This window comes from Gobio gobio, assembly GCF_949357685.1.
Source record: "Gobio gobio genome assembly, chromosome: 11".
Lineage (NCBI taxonomy): Eukaryota > Metazoa > Chordata > Actinopteri > Cypriniformes > Gobionidae > Gobio > Gobio gobio.
Genome location: NC_137104.1, coordinates 48080206 through 48098046, shown reverse-complemented (window position 1 = coordinate 48098046; position 17841 = coordinate 48080206). Strand labels below are relative to the sequence as shown.

At 41.0% G+C, this 17841-nt stretch overlaps 1 protein-coding gene across 1 annotated transcript; it reads left to right on the top strand.

Moving 5' to 3' along the window:
* Positions 1–11232: 11232 nt before the first annotated feature.
* On the top strand, positions 11233–16625 carry LOC307134428 (E3 ubiquitin-protein ligase TRIM39-like). Its single transcript, XM_079830169.1, has 7 exons — positions 11233–11369; positions 12314–12903; positions 13021–13116; positions 13706–13939; positions 14031–14169; positions 14921–14956; positions 15179–16625. The coding sequence occupies exons 2-7, from the start codon at positions 12316–12318 to the stop codon at positions 15724–15726; spliced, it is 1641 nt and encodes a 546-aa protein (XP_079686295.1). The 5' UTR covers positions 11233–11369; positions 12314–12315; the 3' UTR covers positions 15727–16625.
* The last annotated feature ends 1216 nt before the right edge of the window (positions 16626–17841 follow it).

The window sequence follows — 17841 nt, the reverse complement described above, 5'->3', positions numbered from 1 at the left end:
GCAAGGAATATGGTGGGATGAACGATCTGGTAAAGCAATATCTAGCTCTCAATTATAATAATAGTATTCAAATATTTACAGATGGCTCAAAAGACCCAAATACAGGAAAGACGGGAGCTGCAGTATATATACCACACTTTCAGAAATCCATACTTAAAAGAACTTCAGATCATTTAGCAGTTTACACTGTGGAACTTTTAGCTATTTTACTAGCACTCACGTGGATAGAGGAGGTTGGACCTAATAAATATATTATCTGCTCAGACTCAATGGCATCATTAATAAGTATTGCAAACTGCAAATCTGTCTGTAGGCCTGACTTGATTTATGAAATCTTTCATAGTCTATATAGATTACAAAATCTTAATATTGTAGTGAGTTTTATGTGGGTCCCATCTCACGTTGAAATAGAGGGTAATGAAGCAGTTGATCGTTTGGCTAAAAAGACTCTTGAGTCAGATCTGCAATGGATAGTTCCATTGAGTAAAATGGAAGTGAAAAGTGTCATTAAATCAGGAATCAATGGGTTATGGCAAGAACAATGGGATAAGGAGATCAAAGGTCGTTTTTTATATAAAGTACAGAAACAAGTGACAACAAGGAGACAGGGTGGTTGGAATCGAAGGGGAGAAACAGTGATCACAAGGTTAAGAATTGGACATACAGGTCTCAATCATAATCTCAGTCGTTTAGGGAAACACGCAACGGGACTATGCATTAACTGTGACAAGAGAGAAACTGTAGAACATGTATTACTAGAGTGTGAAGCATACAACATGGAAAGAACTATACTATTAGAACAAGTCAAAGAATTAGGTTATACACAATTATCAGTAGAGGGTTTACTTTCTTTTTCTACATCAAAACCATCAGTATGGCCAGTTCTCATTAGGTACTTAAAAGAAACAGGTTTATTTGATAGAATTTAAAAACAACACTACAATTTTTTTTTTTTTATTTTTTTTTTATTTTTTTTTTTTTATTAGCATATAAATCCGCATTGAAGCTCCACACCCCAAGCAGTTGGTGGCGGTAATGCACCAAATTGGTATGCCAACCGCCAATAACTTTAAAGAAGAAGAAGAAGAAGAACTTCGGTTCCGACCACATTAGTTCCCAAGCAAAATAGAGGAGGTTGATTACTGCTGGTGCGGCGGGTTTGATAAGAAGACGTGCAACATTATTTATCCACCACACAAATGGCTTTTAATTGGTTTATTTCGTTAGCAAACATGTAACTATAATTGTTAAGTTCTTTCCATCGATCTGCTTTTTTTAAACTTTCACATTTAAATGATTTCGTGAGGTTATATTATACGGTTATACCCTACCTGTGGTTAGTCTGCACAAACGCAGATCAACATGAGTGTTTACTTTGCAGCCCCTTTAAATGCCGTTTCAAAAAAGACCAAGCATTCGATCTGCGTCAGAGCGGCAGCGCGTCCACGAATCTTTCTACAGCGTCGATGGCAGAGCGGCCAGAGCGAAGTTTGACGCTCTCGCCGGCGGCGGTGTGAACGCACAGTAAGAGTGCGTTAGAGAAAAATGGCTTAAGCAGTGCATGAGAGATGAATCCGAATTTTGTATCATCCTGGGTTAAATCCATACGTGAGTAAATGTGATGATAATACTTTAATCTAGTGTAATATGCTGTGTTCATTTCATCCTGTTTATGTAAAATGTGTATTTTATGGTTAGGGTTCGGGATGATCGGAGTGTTTGTGATTGCATGTGACGAGTGTTACGAGTTGTACTAGTTTAAATTCACCTGATGAAAATGCTGACAGTTGTTTTGTGTTTGTGTAGGGTGCCACTACCGTGTTTGTGTGATTTTCTAAAGTGTATTGTTTCACCCTGAAAGTGTGCCCTAACACTAGCAATAACTGGAAATTGAGAAATTGACACTTTATAAGAATTTCGTATTTTATTTTCTGTGAAGATATTCTTGGGAAGTTTTGGTTTGAGTTTATAGTTAGAGGGACCCCATGTGGTGGATTTGAGTATTACTATCTTTGATTTCTTTATTACAGCATTACATGATTGAGTGATATTGTATTATCACATGTATTGTGTTAAACTATTCTTCTAAAATATATTAAGACCACAACAAAGAAAATCTAAACTGATTGAGTTTAATAAATCACCCAAATATAAAAAGTAATTCAGTGTCAATTGATTTATTTTGTTAACTGGCAACAAAATTTATATAAAAAAAAAAAAAAAAAAAAAAAAAAAAAAATTATATATATATATATATATATATATATATATATATATATATATATATATATATATATATATATATATATATATATATACGTGAGGAAAATAAGTATTTGAAAACCCTGCTATTTTGCAAGTTCTCCCACTTTTGTCATCGTAGGTGCATGTCCACTGTGGGAGACATAATCTAAAAAAAAAATCCAGAAATCACAATGTATGATTTTTTAACTATTTATTTGTATGATACAGCTGCAAATAAGTATTTGAACACCTGTGTATCAGCTAGAATTCTGACCCTCAAAGACCTGTTAGTCTGCCTTTAAAATGTCCACCTCCACTCCATTTATTATCCTAAATTAGATGCACCTGTTTGAGGTTGTTAGCTGCATAAAGACACCTGTCCACCCCATACAATCAGTAAGAATCCAACTACTAACATGGCCAAGAGCAAAGAGCTGTCCAAAGACACTAGAGACAAAATTGTACACCTCCACAAGGCTGGAAAGGGCTACGGGGAAATTGCCAAGTAGCTTGGTGAAAAAAGGTCCTCTGTTGGAGCAATCATTAGAAAATGGAAGAAGCTAAACATGACTGTGCAAAAGGCCAGGTTGTATTTGGAAGATGGATGATATAGACCAACCAGAGCGCTCGCTGCAACGTCATCAGCGCAAAACCGGAACTGGACGGAAGATAGGGTTTAGTTACATGTTAGGACATGCACAAGGATGAAAAGTTCGTCAGCTGCTTTCTAGTTTAACATCTGCATTTTATCAGTACAGAGCACGAGTTAATGTTGGGTTACTGTGTGCGTGCAAAGAAAGTAAGTGAATATCGTTTGTATTTCTTGCTTATTGTTAATAGATCAGCTGGTTTATTCCTCTGAGTAAAGAAGTAGCCTATTAGTTGTATACCTTGCATTACCTGCTTGATTTCATGTATAATAGTATGTTTCTGGGTTATGTTGACAAGACACGTTTGAGTATATGTCGTACATCACGTTATTATTGTATGTGAACGTTAATCTGAGATTATTATTAAGGTGCAGTGATCAGCTGATTATCACCTGCATACCGCATGCCAGTTAAATGTCATTCATGCCTTAGTAGCGCCCTCTTGTGGATATGTACCGAATTATCAGTCAACTTATTGTGCAGTAATGTTGTATTAATCATATTCCCAAATTAACATCTATACTACTACTGTTAACTATTCAAAGGATGGTTATGTTTGCAGATCTGTATATGTATTCATATATATATTTATTTAAGTTGATTTTCCTGTTCAATATTTTACAGAACCACACATGTATGCCCAAGTTTCTTCAGTAAAGAACTCATCTACCTTCCGCTGAATGTATCTCTTCAATTAAGAATCTCATTCAGTCCTGACCGACTGCCTGCTGTGTTTCGCACCCCTCTATGTTCATATCCATATACTTCAACGAACCCCTTCGTTTCAAGTGGTCCTTCGAGCCGGATTGGTGAATCGCAGCAGAGAGATGATGTCCCATCCTGAGTCAGATCCACCTGTCGTCCGACCTAGACGTCAGATAAGGCCGCCTGCACATCTTGCAGATTATCAAGTTCCTGATTCAGGCCACGTGAAGAGAGCATCACGTCCAGTTCTGCCCACGTCTGTGAGTGTATCACGATCATCTTCTCCAGAGAGTCAGTCCCCATATGCAGATGATCTAGTACTCCGAGATCTATGGCCAAAGCCAGCTGGAAATGAGTCGCCAGAATATGATGAGCTCCGCCTACAAGTCCACCAGTTGTCTGATATTAAATCTATGTGGACTGAGATGAAGAGAGATAGCGACGAGCTTCGCAGCCACATTCTACCTGAGATTCTGTCCACACTGCGAGGGCTCCAGGCGGAGAATGCTACATTAAAGCAGGAGATCCAGCAGATAGCCACAGGTAAAGAGACTCCTCGTCAACCAATGACACCAGTTCCAGCCCCTCGCACTCATGTACCACCGCCTGTCCGTAGCCACAGAGATTCTGCAGTGTATGCTGAGGAAGTTCTTCCAGATCGATCCGTCCAGTATGAGCAGCTGACGAAGCAGATGGGAGACTTCAAGTTCTCGTCCAGGTCAGAGAGACACCGCGCTCCCCCTCCGAGGTCCTACAATTATTCAGCCTATACTGTAGCAGATGGACAGTACAATGAGGAGACACTTAGTCCCAGACACAGTCGTTGCCAAAGCGAGATAGACTTTTGTCTGCCCCCACGACCAGAAATGGCACCTAAAGCGGAGATGCTGCATACCCAAGAGCAGATATACAGAGGCCCCAAGCCTAGCATACCCAGCCTGACAGCAGCTGACCCCAGACAGTTTTCGAGACTATGGATGGCGCTAGAGAACCTTCTCCCAGCAGACGCGAGCGAGGGCTTTAAATATCAGATCTTGACGGATCATCTAGAGCTAGAAGAGGCCCTACTAGTAGCAGATTCCTACTGTAATTCTGTGCGGCCCTATACAGATACTATGCAGGCTCTTATGAAGATGTATGGTCAACCCCACAAGCTTGTTCTGCGGAATATCTCTGAAGTACTAGAAGGCCCCAACCTCAGGCCAGGTGATGTTAAAGCTTTCAAGTTCTTCGCCCTTCGTGTACGCTCATTAGTGAGTATGTTGGAGCAGTTGGGGCAGGAAGGAGCAGCTGAATTAGAATGCGGTTCACACGTGTCCAGACTCCAAAGCAAGCTTCCCCACGAGCTCCAGATCAGCTTTAAGAGATATGTTCACCCATCTAGGATCACAGTCCCCACCCTTCTGGACTTTGCAGACTGGCTAGAGTACGAGCTCCAGGTCCAAGATGACACCGCCAAGTCTGTTTCGTATGCTCCACCCGTACCTACTAAGAAGAGAGAAGGACGTTATGTCCCCAAGCCACCGGAGAGATCGACAAGCATCCTGCTGGGCGCAGAGAAGCCTGCTGCAGATATCGAACAGGGAGTGTCCGTTCCAGAGTCCAGGCCCAGTTCTACTAGGTACAGAGGTAAATTGCACGCCTACTGCCCTTATTGCGACAATGCCAGTCATTTCCTTAATGGATGCCTCAACTTCAAAGAGCTGACTAAAGAACAGAAAGAAACCTGGATTCGTAAGAATAACTGATGCTGGAGATGCGGCCGCAATCATCATGCTTCCAGATGTACTCTGAAAGCCTTGTGCAAGACCTGCAATAGGAAACATCTCCTTATATTGCATGATCTAAACGAGAGGGCGGTGAATGCCAGTACAACGCCCAAGCCCCCAGAGAACTCCTGTCTTGTAAGTACCACAAAAAACCTCCTATACGCTGACCGTTCTGCCAGTAGCCGTAGAGTCCTGCTTAAAGTGAGTAAGGTGATCATCACGAACGGAGATGCATCGTTAGAGACGTATGCAGTGCTCGACGACGGGTCTGAGAGGACTATTCTCCTCCAAGCAGCCGCGCAGCAGCTGAACCTCAGAGGACGACCAGAGGACCTGATACTGAGAACAGTGAGACAGGATCAGCAGGTGCTCCATGGCGCAGCCGTCTCCTTCACAGTATCGTCTGTGTCTCATCCTCACAAGAAATACCTTATCCAACATGCATTCACGGCTGAGAGACTAGGCCTTGCTGAACACACCTACCCGGTGGCTTCCTTGAAGAAGAGTTACAAACATCTAACTGGCCTCCCGTTGCAGCAGATGGATAAGGTGCAGCCTATGTTGCTGATCGGGTCAGATTGCCCACACCTCATCACGCCCGTTGAACCCGTCCGGTTAGGCCCCCCAGGTGGACCTGCAGCGGTCAAGACCCGTCTAGGATGGACCCTTCAAGGTCCCACACATGAGATTCGTCGCGGGATCAACACACATCAGTGTTTCTTCACATCTATCCTCCCCAATGCAGACCTGTTTGCTCATGTTGAGAGATTATGGCAGATGTATGTGATTCCCTACCGCAGCGACAAGGTAGTTACAAGATCCAAGCTGGACCAAGAAGCCATCAGGCTCCTGCAGGAGAAGACTGAGCGAGTGGAGGTAGAAGGAACGATGAGGTATGCTATGCCGCTACTTCGGATGCAGAGCATGCCACAGCTGGATATGCCCAAAGGAGCCGTTCTCCCGCAGCTTAGGAGTGTCGAGAGGAGACTACTTAAGAACCTTAACCAGGCTTCGGCCTACCAGGCCGAGATCACCAGACTGAAGGAAGCAGGTTATGTCACCAAGCTGGAACCAAGAGAGGTCGAGAGCTCCACATCATGGTACATTCCACACCATATGGTGCAGCATAACCAGAAGAATCGGGTCGTTTATAACTGCTCCTTTCAATATGAAGGCCACAGCCTGAATGAATTCCTTCTACCAGGACCCACGCTAGGTCCATCACTGCTAGCAGTTCTGCTCCGCTTCCGAGAGCACCCGGTCGCCATTAGCAGTGATATTCGAGGTATGTTTCACCAGGTGAGGCTGCTCCCTGATGACATGCCATTGCTCCGTTTCCTATGACGAGACCTGAAGCCTGAGCAACCCCCCGACGTGTACCAGTGGCAGGTGCTCCCCTTTGGCACCACGTGCAGTCCCTGCTGTGCCACATACGCCCTGCAGAGGCACGTCATAGATCACAGCCAGCCTGGAGACCTGGTCAGAGAGGTTATTGAAAGATCCTTCTATGTGGATAATTGTCTGCATAGTCTTCACTCCCCCAAGACGCCCGAGACCTAGTTGATCAACTCTGTTCACTCCTAGCCTCTGGAGGCTTTGAACTTCGACAATGGGCCAGTAATTGTCCGTCAGTGATTACTCACCTACCCTCTGAGTCTAGATCCAGTACCTGTGAGCTCTGGCTTCATCAAGGTCAACAAGATGTTCAGGAGCCTACGCTCGGACTTCACTGGCACTGTCAGTCTGACACCCTACGCTACAAGCACCAAGCTAGCCGCTGCTCCACTGTGACAATGCGCAATATCTACCGTGTATTGGCCAGCCACTATGACCCCCTTGGTTATATCATCCCTTACACCACCAGGGCAAAGATATTGGTACAGCGCTTGTGGGACAAGAAACGCGGCTGGGATGATCCACAGTTGCCTGAGGAACTCCTTACTTCGTGGTCTGAGTGGGAGAAGGAGTTGAGTGTATTGGAGAAGATATCTCTACCCCGGTGCTACGCCAGCTCACAGATGGATCACCCGTCCTGTCGATATGAAATCCACGTCTTCTGTGACGCATCGGAGCAGGCGTACGGTTCAGTGGCCTATCTGCGGACAGAAGACAAAGAAGGTCAAGTAGAAGTCACCTTTGTTGCTGCCAGATCCCGCGTTGCTCCCCGCAAGCAACAGTCTATACCCCGCTTAGAGCTGTGCGCCGCCCTCAGTGGAGCACAGCTCTCCCAGCTCCTGACTTCCGAGCTTACGATTCCTATTCACTCCACTACGCTCTGGTCAGACTCCACCACCGTGCTTACATGGCTTACATCCAGCTCGTGTCGCTTCAAGGTGTTCGTAGGAACACGTGTGGCGGAGATCCAAGAGATGACAGCGTCCACCACCTGGTGCTACGTCAGATCCGCAGACAACCCAGCGGACGACATCACCCGAGGCAAGCCTCTTCGCGACCTCTGCATAGGGAGCCGGTGGAGCCAGGGACCAGCATTCCTTAAGCTGCCACAAGATAACTGGCCTGAACAGCCCCTCTCATTGCCTGAAGAGACAAGCAGTGAATTGAGACAGACAGCCTTCGCTGGGTTGACGACCACAACTTCACCTCCATTTAAGCCGCAGCGGTACAATACACTGTTAGAGTGCCTGAACGCCTATGGGCAGGAGCTTCACGGGGTGGCTTACACCTCCAGTGCTGACCTCCAAAGAGACGTTCAACAAGCAGTCCTCCATCAAGCTCAAGCAGAGTCCTTTCCTGATGAGCTGAAACTTCTGAAGTCAGATAAACCGGTGTCAGCCTCAAGCAGACTGTCTTCACTCTCCCCTGAGCTTGACGCTGCCACTGGACTCATTCGAGTAGGAGGACGCCTACGCCACTGTGAGGTACTAGAAGCGGATGCTGTACATCCAGTTGTCCTCGACCCTCGACATCTGACCACAGAGCTAATCATCAGGGATTATGATGAGAGGCTACACCATCCCGGTGCAGAGCGATTGTTTGCCGAAATCAGAAGGACGTACTGGATACTGAGGGGGCGTGAAGCTGTCCGCCGACACCAACGCCAGTGTGCAGGGTGTAGAAAATGGAGAAGCCATCCAGAAGTTCCCCTCATGGCCGACCTGCACCTTACCAGACAAAGATTCTTCCATCGTGCCTTCTACTCAACTGGCATGGACTGTTTCGGTCCCTTATTAGTTAAGAAAGTAAGTGAATATCGTTTGTATTTCTTGCTTATTGTTAATAGATCAGCTGGTTTATTCCTCTGAGTAAAGAAGTAGCATATTAGTTGTATACCTTGCATTACCTGCTTGATTTCATGTATAATAGTATGTTTCTGGGTTATGTTGACAAGACACGTTTGAGTATATGTCGTACATCACGTTATTATTGTATGTGAACGTTAATCTGAGATTATTATTAACGCGCAGTGATCAGCTGATTATCACCTGCATACCGCATGCCAGTTAAATGTCATTCATGCGTTAGTAGCGCCCTCTTGTGGATATGTACCGAATTATCAGTCAACTTATTGTGCAGTAATGTTGTTTACATTTTACATTTACATTTATGCATTTGGCAGACGCTTTTATCCAAAGCGACTTACATTGCATTCAAGGTACATATTTTACATTTTGTCAATTCTTGCTTTCCCTGGGAATCGAACCCATGACCTTGGCGTTGCTAGCGCCATGCTCTACTGTTTGAGCTACAGGAAAGTATATTATTAATCATATTCCCAAATTAACATCTATACTACTACTGTTAACTATTCAAAGGATGGTTATGTTTGCAGATCTGTATATGTATTCATATATATATTTATTTAAGTTGATTTTCCTGTTCAATATTTTACAGAACCACACATGTATGCCCAAGTTTCTTCAGTAAAGAACTCATCTACCTTCCGCTGAATGTATCTCTTCAATTAAGAATCTCATTCAGTCCTGACCGACTGCCTGCTGTGTTTCGCACCCCTCTATGTTCATACACTCTAAAAAAAAAAAGGTTCTATATTGCACCAAAAATGGTACTTGGCTCGTAATCATAGGGGAACCTTTTTTAGTGCTATATAGCACCAATTTTGGTACTTCAGTGGTTCTTCAGCGGTTCTTCAGCGGTTCTTCACCGGTTCTTTGACTAAGGTGCTATATAGCACCTCTGAAGAACCGCTGAAGAACCACTGAAGCACCAAAATTGGTGCTATATAGCACTAAAAAAGGTTCCCCTATGATTACGAGCCTTTTTTTTTAGAGTGTATCCATATACTTCAACGAACCCCTTCGTTTCAATGACTGTCACCCTCCCTCGGACTGGGGCTCCATGCAAGATCTCACCTCGTGGGGTCTCAATGATCCTAAGAAAGATGAGAAAGAGCTGGGACCACCGTTTCTAAGGTTACTGTTGGTAATACACTAAGACCTCATGGTTTGAAATCATGCATGGCACGGAAGGTTCCCCTGCTTAAACCAGCACATGTCCAGGCCCGTCTTAAGTTTGCCAATGAGCATTTGGATGATCCAGAGGACTCATGGGAGAAAGTCATGTGGTCAGATGAGACCAAAATAGAACTCTTTGGTCATAATTCCACTAAATGTGTTTGGAGGAAGAAGAATGATGAGTTGGGACAGTATGGTCTTTTTGTATTAGTGTTTAAAATATTTCATTTAGTACTATTGATATTAATTTATATCTTAATCTATTTATTTGTATTAGTGTTTATTTAATTTACAACTAATTAAATTAATTTAAATCTTAATTTATTTATTTTTACTGGGCAACCAGGGTAGGCTATGACAGCCATCATATATCCTGCCATACCCAGCTGATGCGAAGTGTATGTGAATTTATATCTACACAGGAGAATGCCCTGTCTGGGCTCTGCCCCAGGACGGGTTGTGTCGAGCTATTCGTCAATCTGATTGTTTTATGAATAAAAGATGAAATGTAGCTGCAATAAATGCGTTAAGAATCCGTAGAAGCGCAGGACTATTATTCTGCTGTGCGGTACTGAGGAAGAACTAATGATGGAACAATTTTGGCTGACCAATCAGCAGAAAGGGGCATATAATTCCCGCCCACGTCTAGAAATGGAATATTCAAGCCGTTTATTAATTTTCCACCTCTGAACCAAAAATAAAGCTGAATTCTTGTTTTTCTTTTTTTTTTAAAAACGAAAAGGGAGTCGTTTTTTGTTTTTTAATAGGCTACTCGTTTCTATAAGGAAAATCGAATGAACGAAAAAAGTACACGGACCGATTGTCCTCACACTCAGCTATTTTGGGTCGAATTTTCTAATTGTATTAACTGCAATGTGCTTCCGGGTTTCTCTTTGGGGTTTTTTAAGGATGTACTGTTTAGCTATATACAAAAATATATGAAATATACAAAAAGATAAATCTAATGAATACTTTATTAATAATCTAGTATTGCTCCTGCAGCAAAATTTCACATTCACCATAAAATTCACTCATCAAAATCCTTTATTCATTGTTTTTAGAAGAGATCGAACATTACATCCAAAATATTTCATCATCTAAGAATCTTAAAGCTCTTAAGACAAACTTGTTTTAACTTTTACATTTATTTCATTAAAGTTTTCTGTTCTGTTTCTTTTTTTCTGTATATAAGCTATATACAATGTATGTATAAATGTTGTTTTGCTTTCATTTCATTTCATTGTATGTAACGTTCACCTATTTTTTTTTTTTTTTTGTATGTTTGATACCTTGGCATTAATAATAATTAATAAAAAAATAAAACAAACAAAACCCCCACTGATAACAGCAGTCATTGTGAGAGAATGGCGGCCTCTACTGGAGACTTCTGAAATGTAAATGTGTATCTACAGGAGGAGCTCTGACATCACTGCAGTTCAGAGAGATATTCAGAGAAAGTGAACCTTGATCAACAACAATATGGACGCCTGAAACGATCAACCTCTTCAAACAACATAATTTTTATTGCGCCGTTCAAAGAGTCTTGTGGACACATCTGATCCTCACAGGTAAACAAATCTGAATTTTGAGGCAGGATTTCCTCTATGCCCAAAAAACACTCTCATTATTACAGGAAGCAAATGGGCTTAGATCTTCTTTTGTGCCCCCTCATGCGCTGTCGGGGTCATGGATATATATATATATATATATATATATATATATATATATATATATATATATATATATATTATATATGCATGCATTTGGCAGACGCTTTTATCCCACTGGACCACCATATCACATGTGACCCCAAAGGATGTTTGCTGAAATAATAATATAATTATTATAATTATTGCACGAGACTTGGTGACTTTGTGGGCATGTGCTATCTTTACAAACAAAAATTAAAAATAAACAAATGATATTTGGTTGTATTAGTGCGTACCTCTCAGGATGTTCAGACCCCACACTGGAAATTAATGGGATTATTATAAAATCAATAAATCAGCTGCAACAAATACAGAGATGAAGTGGCAACACTATAAATATCCACAATGTGGAACGCCCATGTGCTCACACACACACACACACACACACACAGAAATATTTGTTGTCCAGTAGATGACAGCAATCTTCTGCTAAATCATGGCACACTTTTTATGTTTTCACTATGAAAGTAATTGAAAAATGTAGATCTTCTTTAAAGTGAATTTTACATAAGATGTTGCTATATTATATAAATGTATATATTTAAATGATTGCAAACAGAGGCAAATAAATAAAAAACATAACATACTTCCCCAAAACTGCACACCTGTACATTAAAACATTAATAAAGTGAGCAATATTATTTTTGTAAAAAAAAGAAAAGAAAGATTATGTTACAAAATCTTATCTTACTGATTAGGGTCTTGGGAGACCACAAACATTCTGCACCCTAAACAAACAGCACATAAAGGTTAACTTCAGACTAGTATTGCAGGTGATTTATCTTCATCATTTCTCTCTCCAGTGATGTCTTCCTCCAGCGGTCCACTGACTGAGGAGCTTCAGTGCTCTATATGTCTGGACGTGTTCACTAATCCAGTAACGACTCCATGTGGACACAACTTCTGCAAGACCTGTCTGAATAAGTGCTGGGACAACAGCCAGACCTGCAAATGTCCATTATGTAAAGAAAAATTCAAGCACAGACCTGATCTCAAGATTAACACCACACTCAGAGAAGTTGTAGATCACTATAAAAAGAAAAGTCCTGAGAAAAAATCTCAAGTTCTGAAGAAACCGGAAGTTCTGAAGAAACCTGAAGTTGTGTGTGAGTTCTGTGAGGAAAGAAAGCAGAAAGCCCTGAAGTCGTGTCTGGTGTGTCAGAGCTCTTACTGTGAAACTCACCTGGAGCCTCATTTGACAGTGGCAGGTTTAAAGAAACACAAACTGATCAATCCTGGGAGTAATCTGGAGGACTATATCTGTCAGAAACATGAGAGACCTCTGGAGCTGTTCTGTAGAGATGATCAGACGTGTGTGTGTCTGATGTGTGGTGTAACAGATCACAAGAACCACAACACTGTTCCTGTAGAAGAGGAGAGTGAAGAGAAAAAGGTAGAAGTTACTGACAAACTGATTTTAAAGGGCTCATATCATGAAGAATCACATTCTTTGAAAAAATTAATCATAATCAATCGTAAAAACATATTGTGTGTTGTTCTCTGTCTATAGACTCAACTGATGAAGACACAGAAAGACGTGCAGCAGATGATCCAGGACAGAATCAAGAAGATTCAAGATGTCAAACACTCAGCAGAAGTCAGAAAAGTGAGTTTAAAATAATGTCATTCAATTAATTTTATTATTTTTTACTTATCATTTAGTTCTGGCTAGTCCTGATATACAGTCCAACAGCACTGGGACTTTCCACTGTTTGTATTGTTTGAGTTGTTTGAAACTCTTTTATGTGGTTGGAGCAAATACAGACAAGGTAACTGACATTTGTCTAAGATGTTATAGTAACCTCTTTATAGACTTGTTTTTTTAATTGTTGCATAAAAACAATATTACACTCACAATTACACTTTTGGTATGAATATCGACATGGCTGTGATTACCTGATCACTAGTAAACCCGGACAGCAACATAGTGTCAGCCCAGACCCATCCCACATCTGGTACATGTTGAATCCAGATGTCTACCAGATGTGGCCTGGATCTGGGAAGATACTATGTTGCTGTCTGGGAAGTAACAGCACATCTCTTCTCAACAAGACACATGATTTGAAGAATCAGTCAGTGCAAACAGTGCAAGATTATGAAAACCCCCTAATAACACTGAAGTATGAGCAATAGTAACACTGATTCTTGTCTTATCAAACATCATTAATCATTAGTTGATTGTCCTGGTTGAGCAGAGAAACACAGAGGAGGAGAAAGCAGCCCGTGTTGAGCTCTTCACTGATCTCATCCGCTCCATTGAGAGATGTCAGACTGAACTGCTGGAGATGATGGAGGAGCAGCAGAAAGCAGCAGAGAAACAGGAGAAAGAGCTCATTGAAGAGCTGGAGCAGGAGATCACTGAGCTAAAGATGAGAAACACTGAGCTGGAGCAGCTCTCACACACTGAAGATCACCTCCACCTCCTACAGGTCAGTCAACATCTCTCTGATCAATGATAATGCAGTATATGACACCATAACACTCCCCATGCTGAAGGATTTCTCCTCTCTCCTGCTGTAGATTTACTCATCCCGGGGCAGATCTAGAAACACCAGGAACTGGCCTGAGATCAGTATGAAGACTGATGAGAGTCTGGAGACTCTGAGGAGAGCTCTGACTCAACTGCAGGACACTCTACAGGAGAAACTCACACTAACTGGTACGGCAATATCAAATACATTGTACAGATACATATATTTATCATCTTTTAATATCAGTAATGAAGAATGAGTTTGTTAAAGCTGAAATATGAAAAATATGTGTTTGTGTCTCATATAATCACCTCTCAGTTCTTCTTGAAGAAAGCAGGACATTTTAGCTCTAATTTCAGAAAACATGCAGTAAATTCATGAGGCTTTAGTACATCTGTGAACACGTTTAGATGATACACTATAGAGAGAAACACTCATTTTTTTATTAACTTGATTGATATTCCATTAAAATTGTGTAAAGACATGCCCTAAGTTTTCATGTTCAATTGTTAAAGAGAGAGAGTGAGAGAGTGTGTGTATACATGTTTGGTTATACTTGTAAGGGGAAAATGTTCTCACTTATATAGTGAAATATTATGATAACCGACTAGTGAGGACATTTGACTGGTCCCCACTAGTTAAAAATAAATAAATCACAAAAAACTTATAAATCACAAAAACATGTTTTTCATTCAAATCTAGTGTTTTGCACATGTTTCTGTAATGGATAGGTTTAGGAGGGCTTTGGTTAGGGGACAGAAGATATCATTAACCTGACATAAAATCAATGTCTATGCAATGTGAAACAAAAATGTGTGTTTTTTTTGTGTGTGTGTCTTTGAAATCAGGCTGATATTTATTTTAAGTAACTTTAAAGCGTGTCTATAATTTCCATATAAAAAACATCTCAAGGATCTGATGATGTTTTATTGTCATTAGTCTCTACAGACCTGAAGAGGATGCAGCAGTATGCAGGTACAGTGTGTGTGTGTGTGTGTGTGTGTGTGTGTGTGTGTGTGTGTGTGTGTGTGTGTGTGTGTGTGTGTGTGTGTGTGTGTGTGTGTGTGTCTGCGTGTCTGCACTACACTAGATTACACTCATACACTCACAGCTTCATCACTTACCTACAGTATGATTAAACACTGATTACATATTAAAAATATGTTAATTTGTTTTTCATATTCTCTGTTTTCTCAGTGGATGTGACTCTGGATCCGGATACAGCTCATCCATATCTCATCCTGTCTGATGATGGAAAACAAGTGAGATGTGGAGACACTAGACAGATACTCCGAAACAACCCAGAGAGATTTGATAATTATACAAATGTTCTGGGAAAGGAGGGATTCTCCTCAGGGAGATTTTATTTTGAGGTGCAGGTGAAGGGAAAGATTGAATGGGAATTAGGAGTGGTCAGAGAATCCATTAACAGGAAGGGAGTGATCACACTGAGTCCCAGTAAAGGATACTGGACTGTGTGGCTGAAGAATGGGAACCAATATGCGGCTCTCTCTGATCCTCGTGTCTCTCTGTGTTTGAGAGTGAAGCCGCAGCGGGTCGGTGTGTTTGTGGATTATGAGGAGGGTCTGGTCTCCTTTTATGATGTGGAGTCCAGCTCTCATATCTACTCTTTCACTGCTCAGTCTTTCACTGGGAAACTCTATCCATATTTCAGCCCAGATCTAAACTGTGGAGGTAAAAACTCAAGTCCACTGATTATCACACCTGTCAGATACAGAAAATGAATTTACCGTTCTAATATAAAATATTGCATGAAATTAATGATTTAAAAAAAGAAATCTGAAAACATTATGTGTTTGTTACTACTTTGAAGGATGAAATGGTCTTATGCCTCTGTAATTGGTGTTTATTTTTGGTGGAATAAATAGATGGACAGCAACTGACAGGTCGACTGTTAATTTAATCTTATTAAAGATAACACCGTATAAAAGGCTTCTTTATCTTTAAGACATATCTTTAACCTTCTAGTCGCTCTCATTACAGTCCGATCTGTGGGCAGAAATTAGTTCACCTGTTTCGGTGTTGCCTATGTGAGATGGTGGTCCAGTGGGTTAAACCATGGAACTGACACACAGAAGGTTGCTGGTTAGATCCCAGCGGTCACCACCAGTGTGTCCTTGAGCAAGGCACTTTACTCCATGTTGCTTCAGGGGGATTGTCCCTGTAATAAGGGCACTGTAAGTCACTTTGGATAAAAGTGTCTGCCAAATGCAATGCAATCCAAAAGCATTTGCTGTTTTACAGGATGAATTGGTTTTCTATTATCTGTGCCACACTTCTAGTTTTGTATAAGCAAAAGATAACAGCACAACTCCCCTCCCTTTTGGCACTGGGAATTGAACCAATGAAAAGTATTAGAACTTGCTCAAATGATAAATTGCAAAGATCAGAGTTATTGAATCCTGTTGTGAGGAAAACATTTTCATGGTTAATGTAATTGCAATTCACACAGCTATATAGGAAATATCAGTTTCCACTTAGGAATGTGTGTTCAATGCACACAATGTGTTTAGTACAATTACACATTTTAAAATACAAACAGGATTTTAGCAATTTCCTTAAATGTATTACCTCATTGTTTCATCTGACTCCATAAATTAAAACGATTTTTTTAATAATTTACAAATATGAGTACGTGTTTGATTATTCTATTTAACTCTTTACTATTATTGGACTTGTTCATTCGGTTCTCACCATCGCTCTGGGTCCTCGCACTGGCCATTATGTGGGCCCACGATCACAAGCTCGCCAGTCTGATCATTAACCAGAGGTTATGGCTAAAGCAATCTAACAATGCCGCCCCCCATGCTTGCTATTGTTAGAAGCTACCCATGTAGCCCCCTACAGTCGCCTATATAACAACTTAGTTAAAGTTAAAACACTAACCAGCGGTTATGGCCAGTATCATAAAATAATGCCATATTATCTCAATAGTATTTTATCTGGCCCCCTATAGTGCGACTGCATAACAACTTAGTTAAAGTCGAGCAGTTGGTCAGAAATCTAGAATCTGGCCAGATGTGCCTTTATGCTCCATACAGTCCGATATCTAGTATGTACTTAACCCTGGTCGTAGATTTGTGGTAACGAATGGATACAACGTAATCTACTAAAGTCAATAATTTCAGATTAAATCAGAATTAAATCAAATGTAAATCATGTAATCTTTCCCCACGTAATGCCCTGCTTGGCAATTATAATACAATGTATATTATATATATTTTTTATAATGCAACTATATTATATTAAAAAGATTATCAATTAAATATAATATTATTTCTGGTTCTTGAAGAGCCTGTAGAACAGTTTATTTGTCGGAATGTTTGTTTTTCAAAAGGTAATTACAGCTGTGCTAGCATGTTTGCTGTGAATTCCTGCTCTGTTTCATTCCTAGGTCAATACATTTGAATATGAAAGAGCTGTGATTCAGCAATATGGAGACAGATTAGTCTCATTAATAATTCACGCAAAAAACAAGATGCACACATGTGTAGCCAATTTCACATGCATAAAACCAAATTCACGTGCGCAAATTAAAATTATATATTCAGAAAATACATTTCACAAATGCAAAACACAATTCGTAGATTTACAACTGTGCACAAAAACTTCTGAATGTTTAAAATGTACATGTTCATCCTGTAATGTGAATGTGCAAATCGTCATTCACGTGTGAATTGCTTTGGATTTGTGCGTGTGTGTTTTTGAGACTTTCCTGGCAGCGCTCTCCTCCCACCCGGATGACTCGTACTCTTTAGCCAATCAGATTTAAGCTTATCAATCGGCCAATCATTATCGCGTGGGGGCGGACCCACCTGCTGTTACGTCATCAGCTTTCG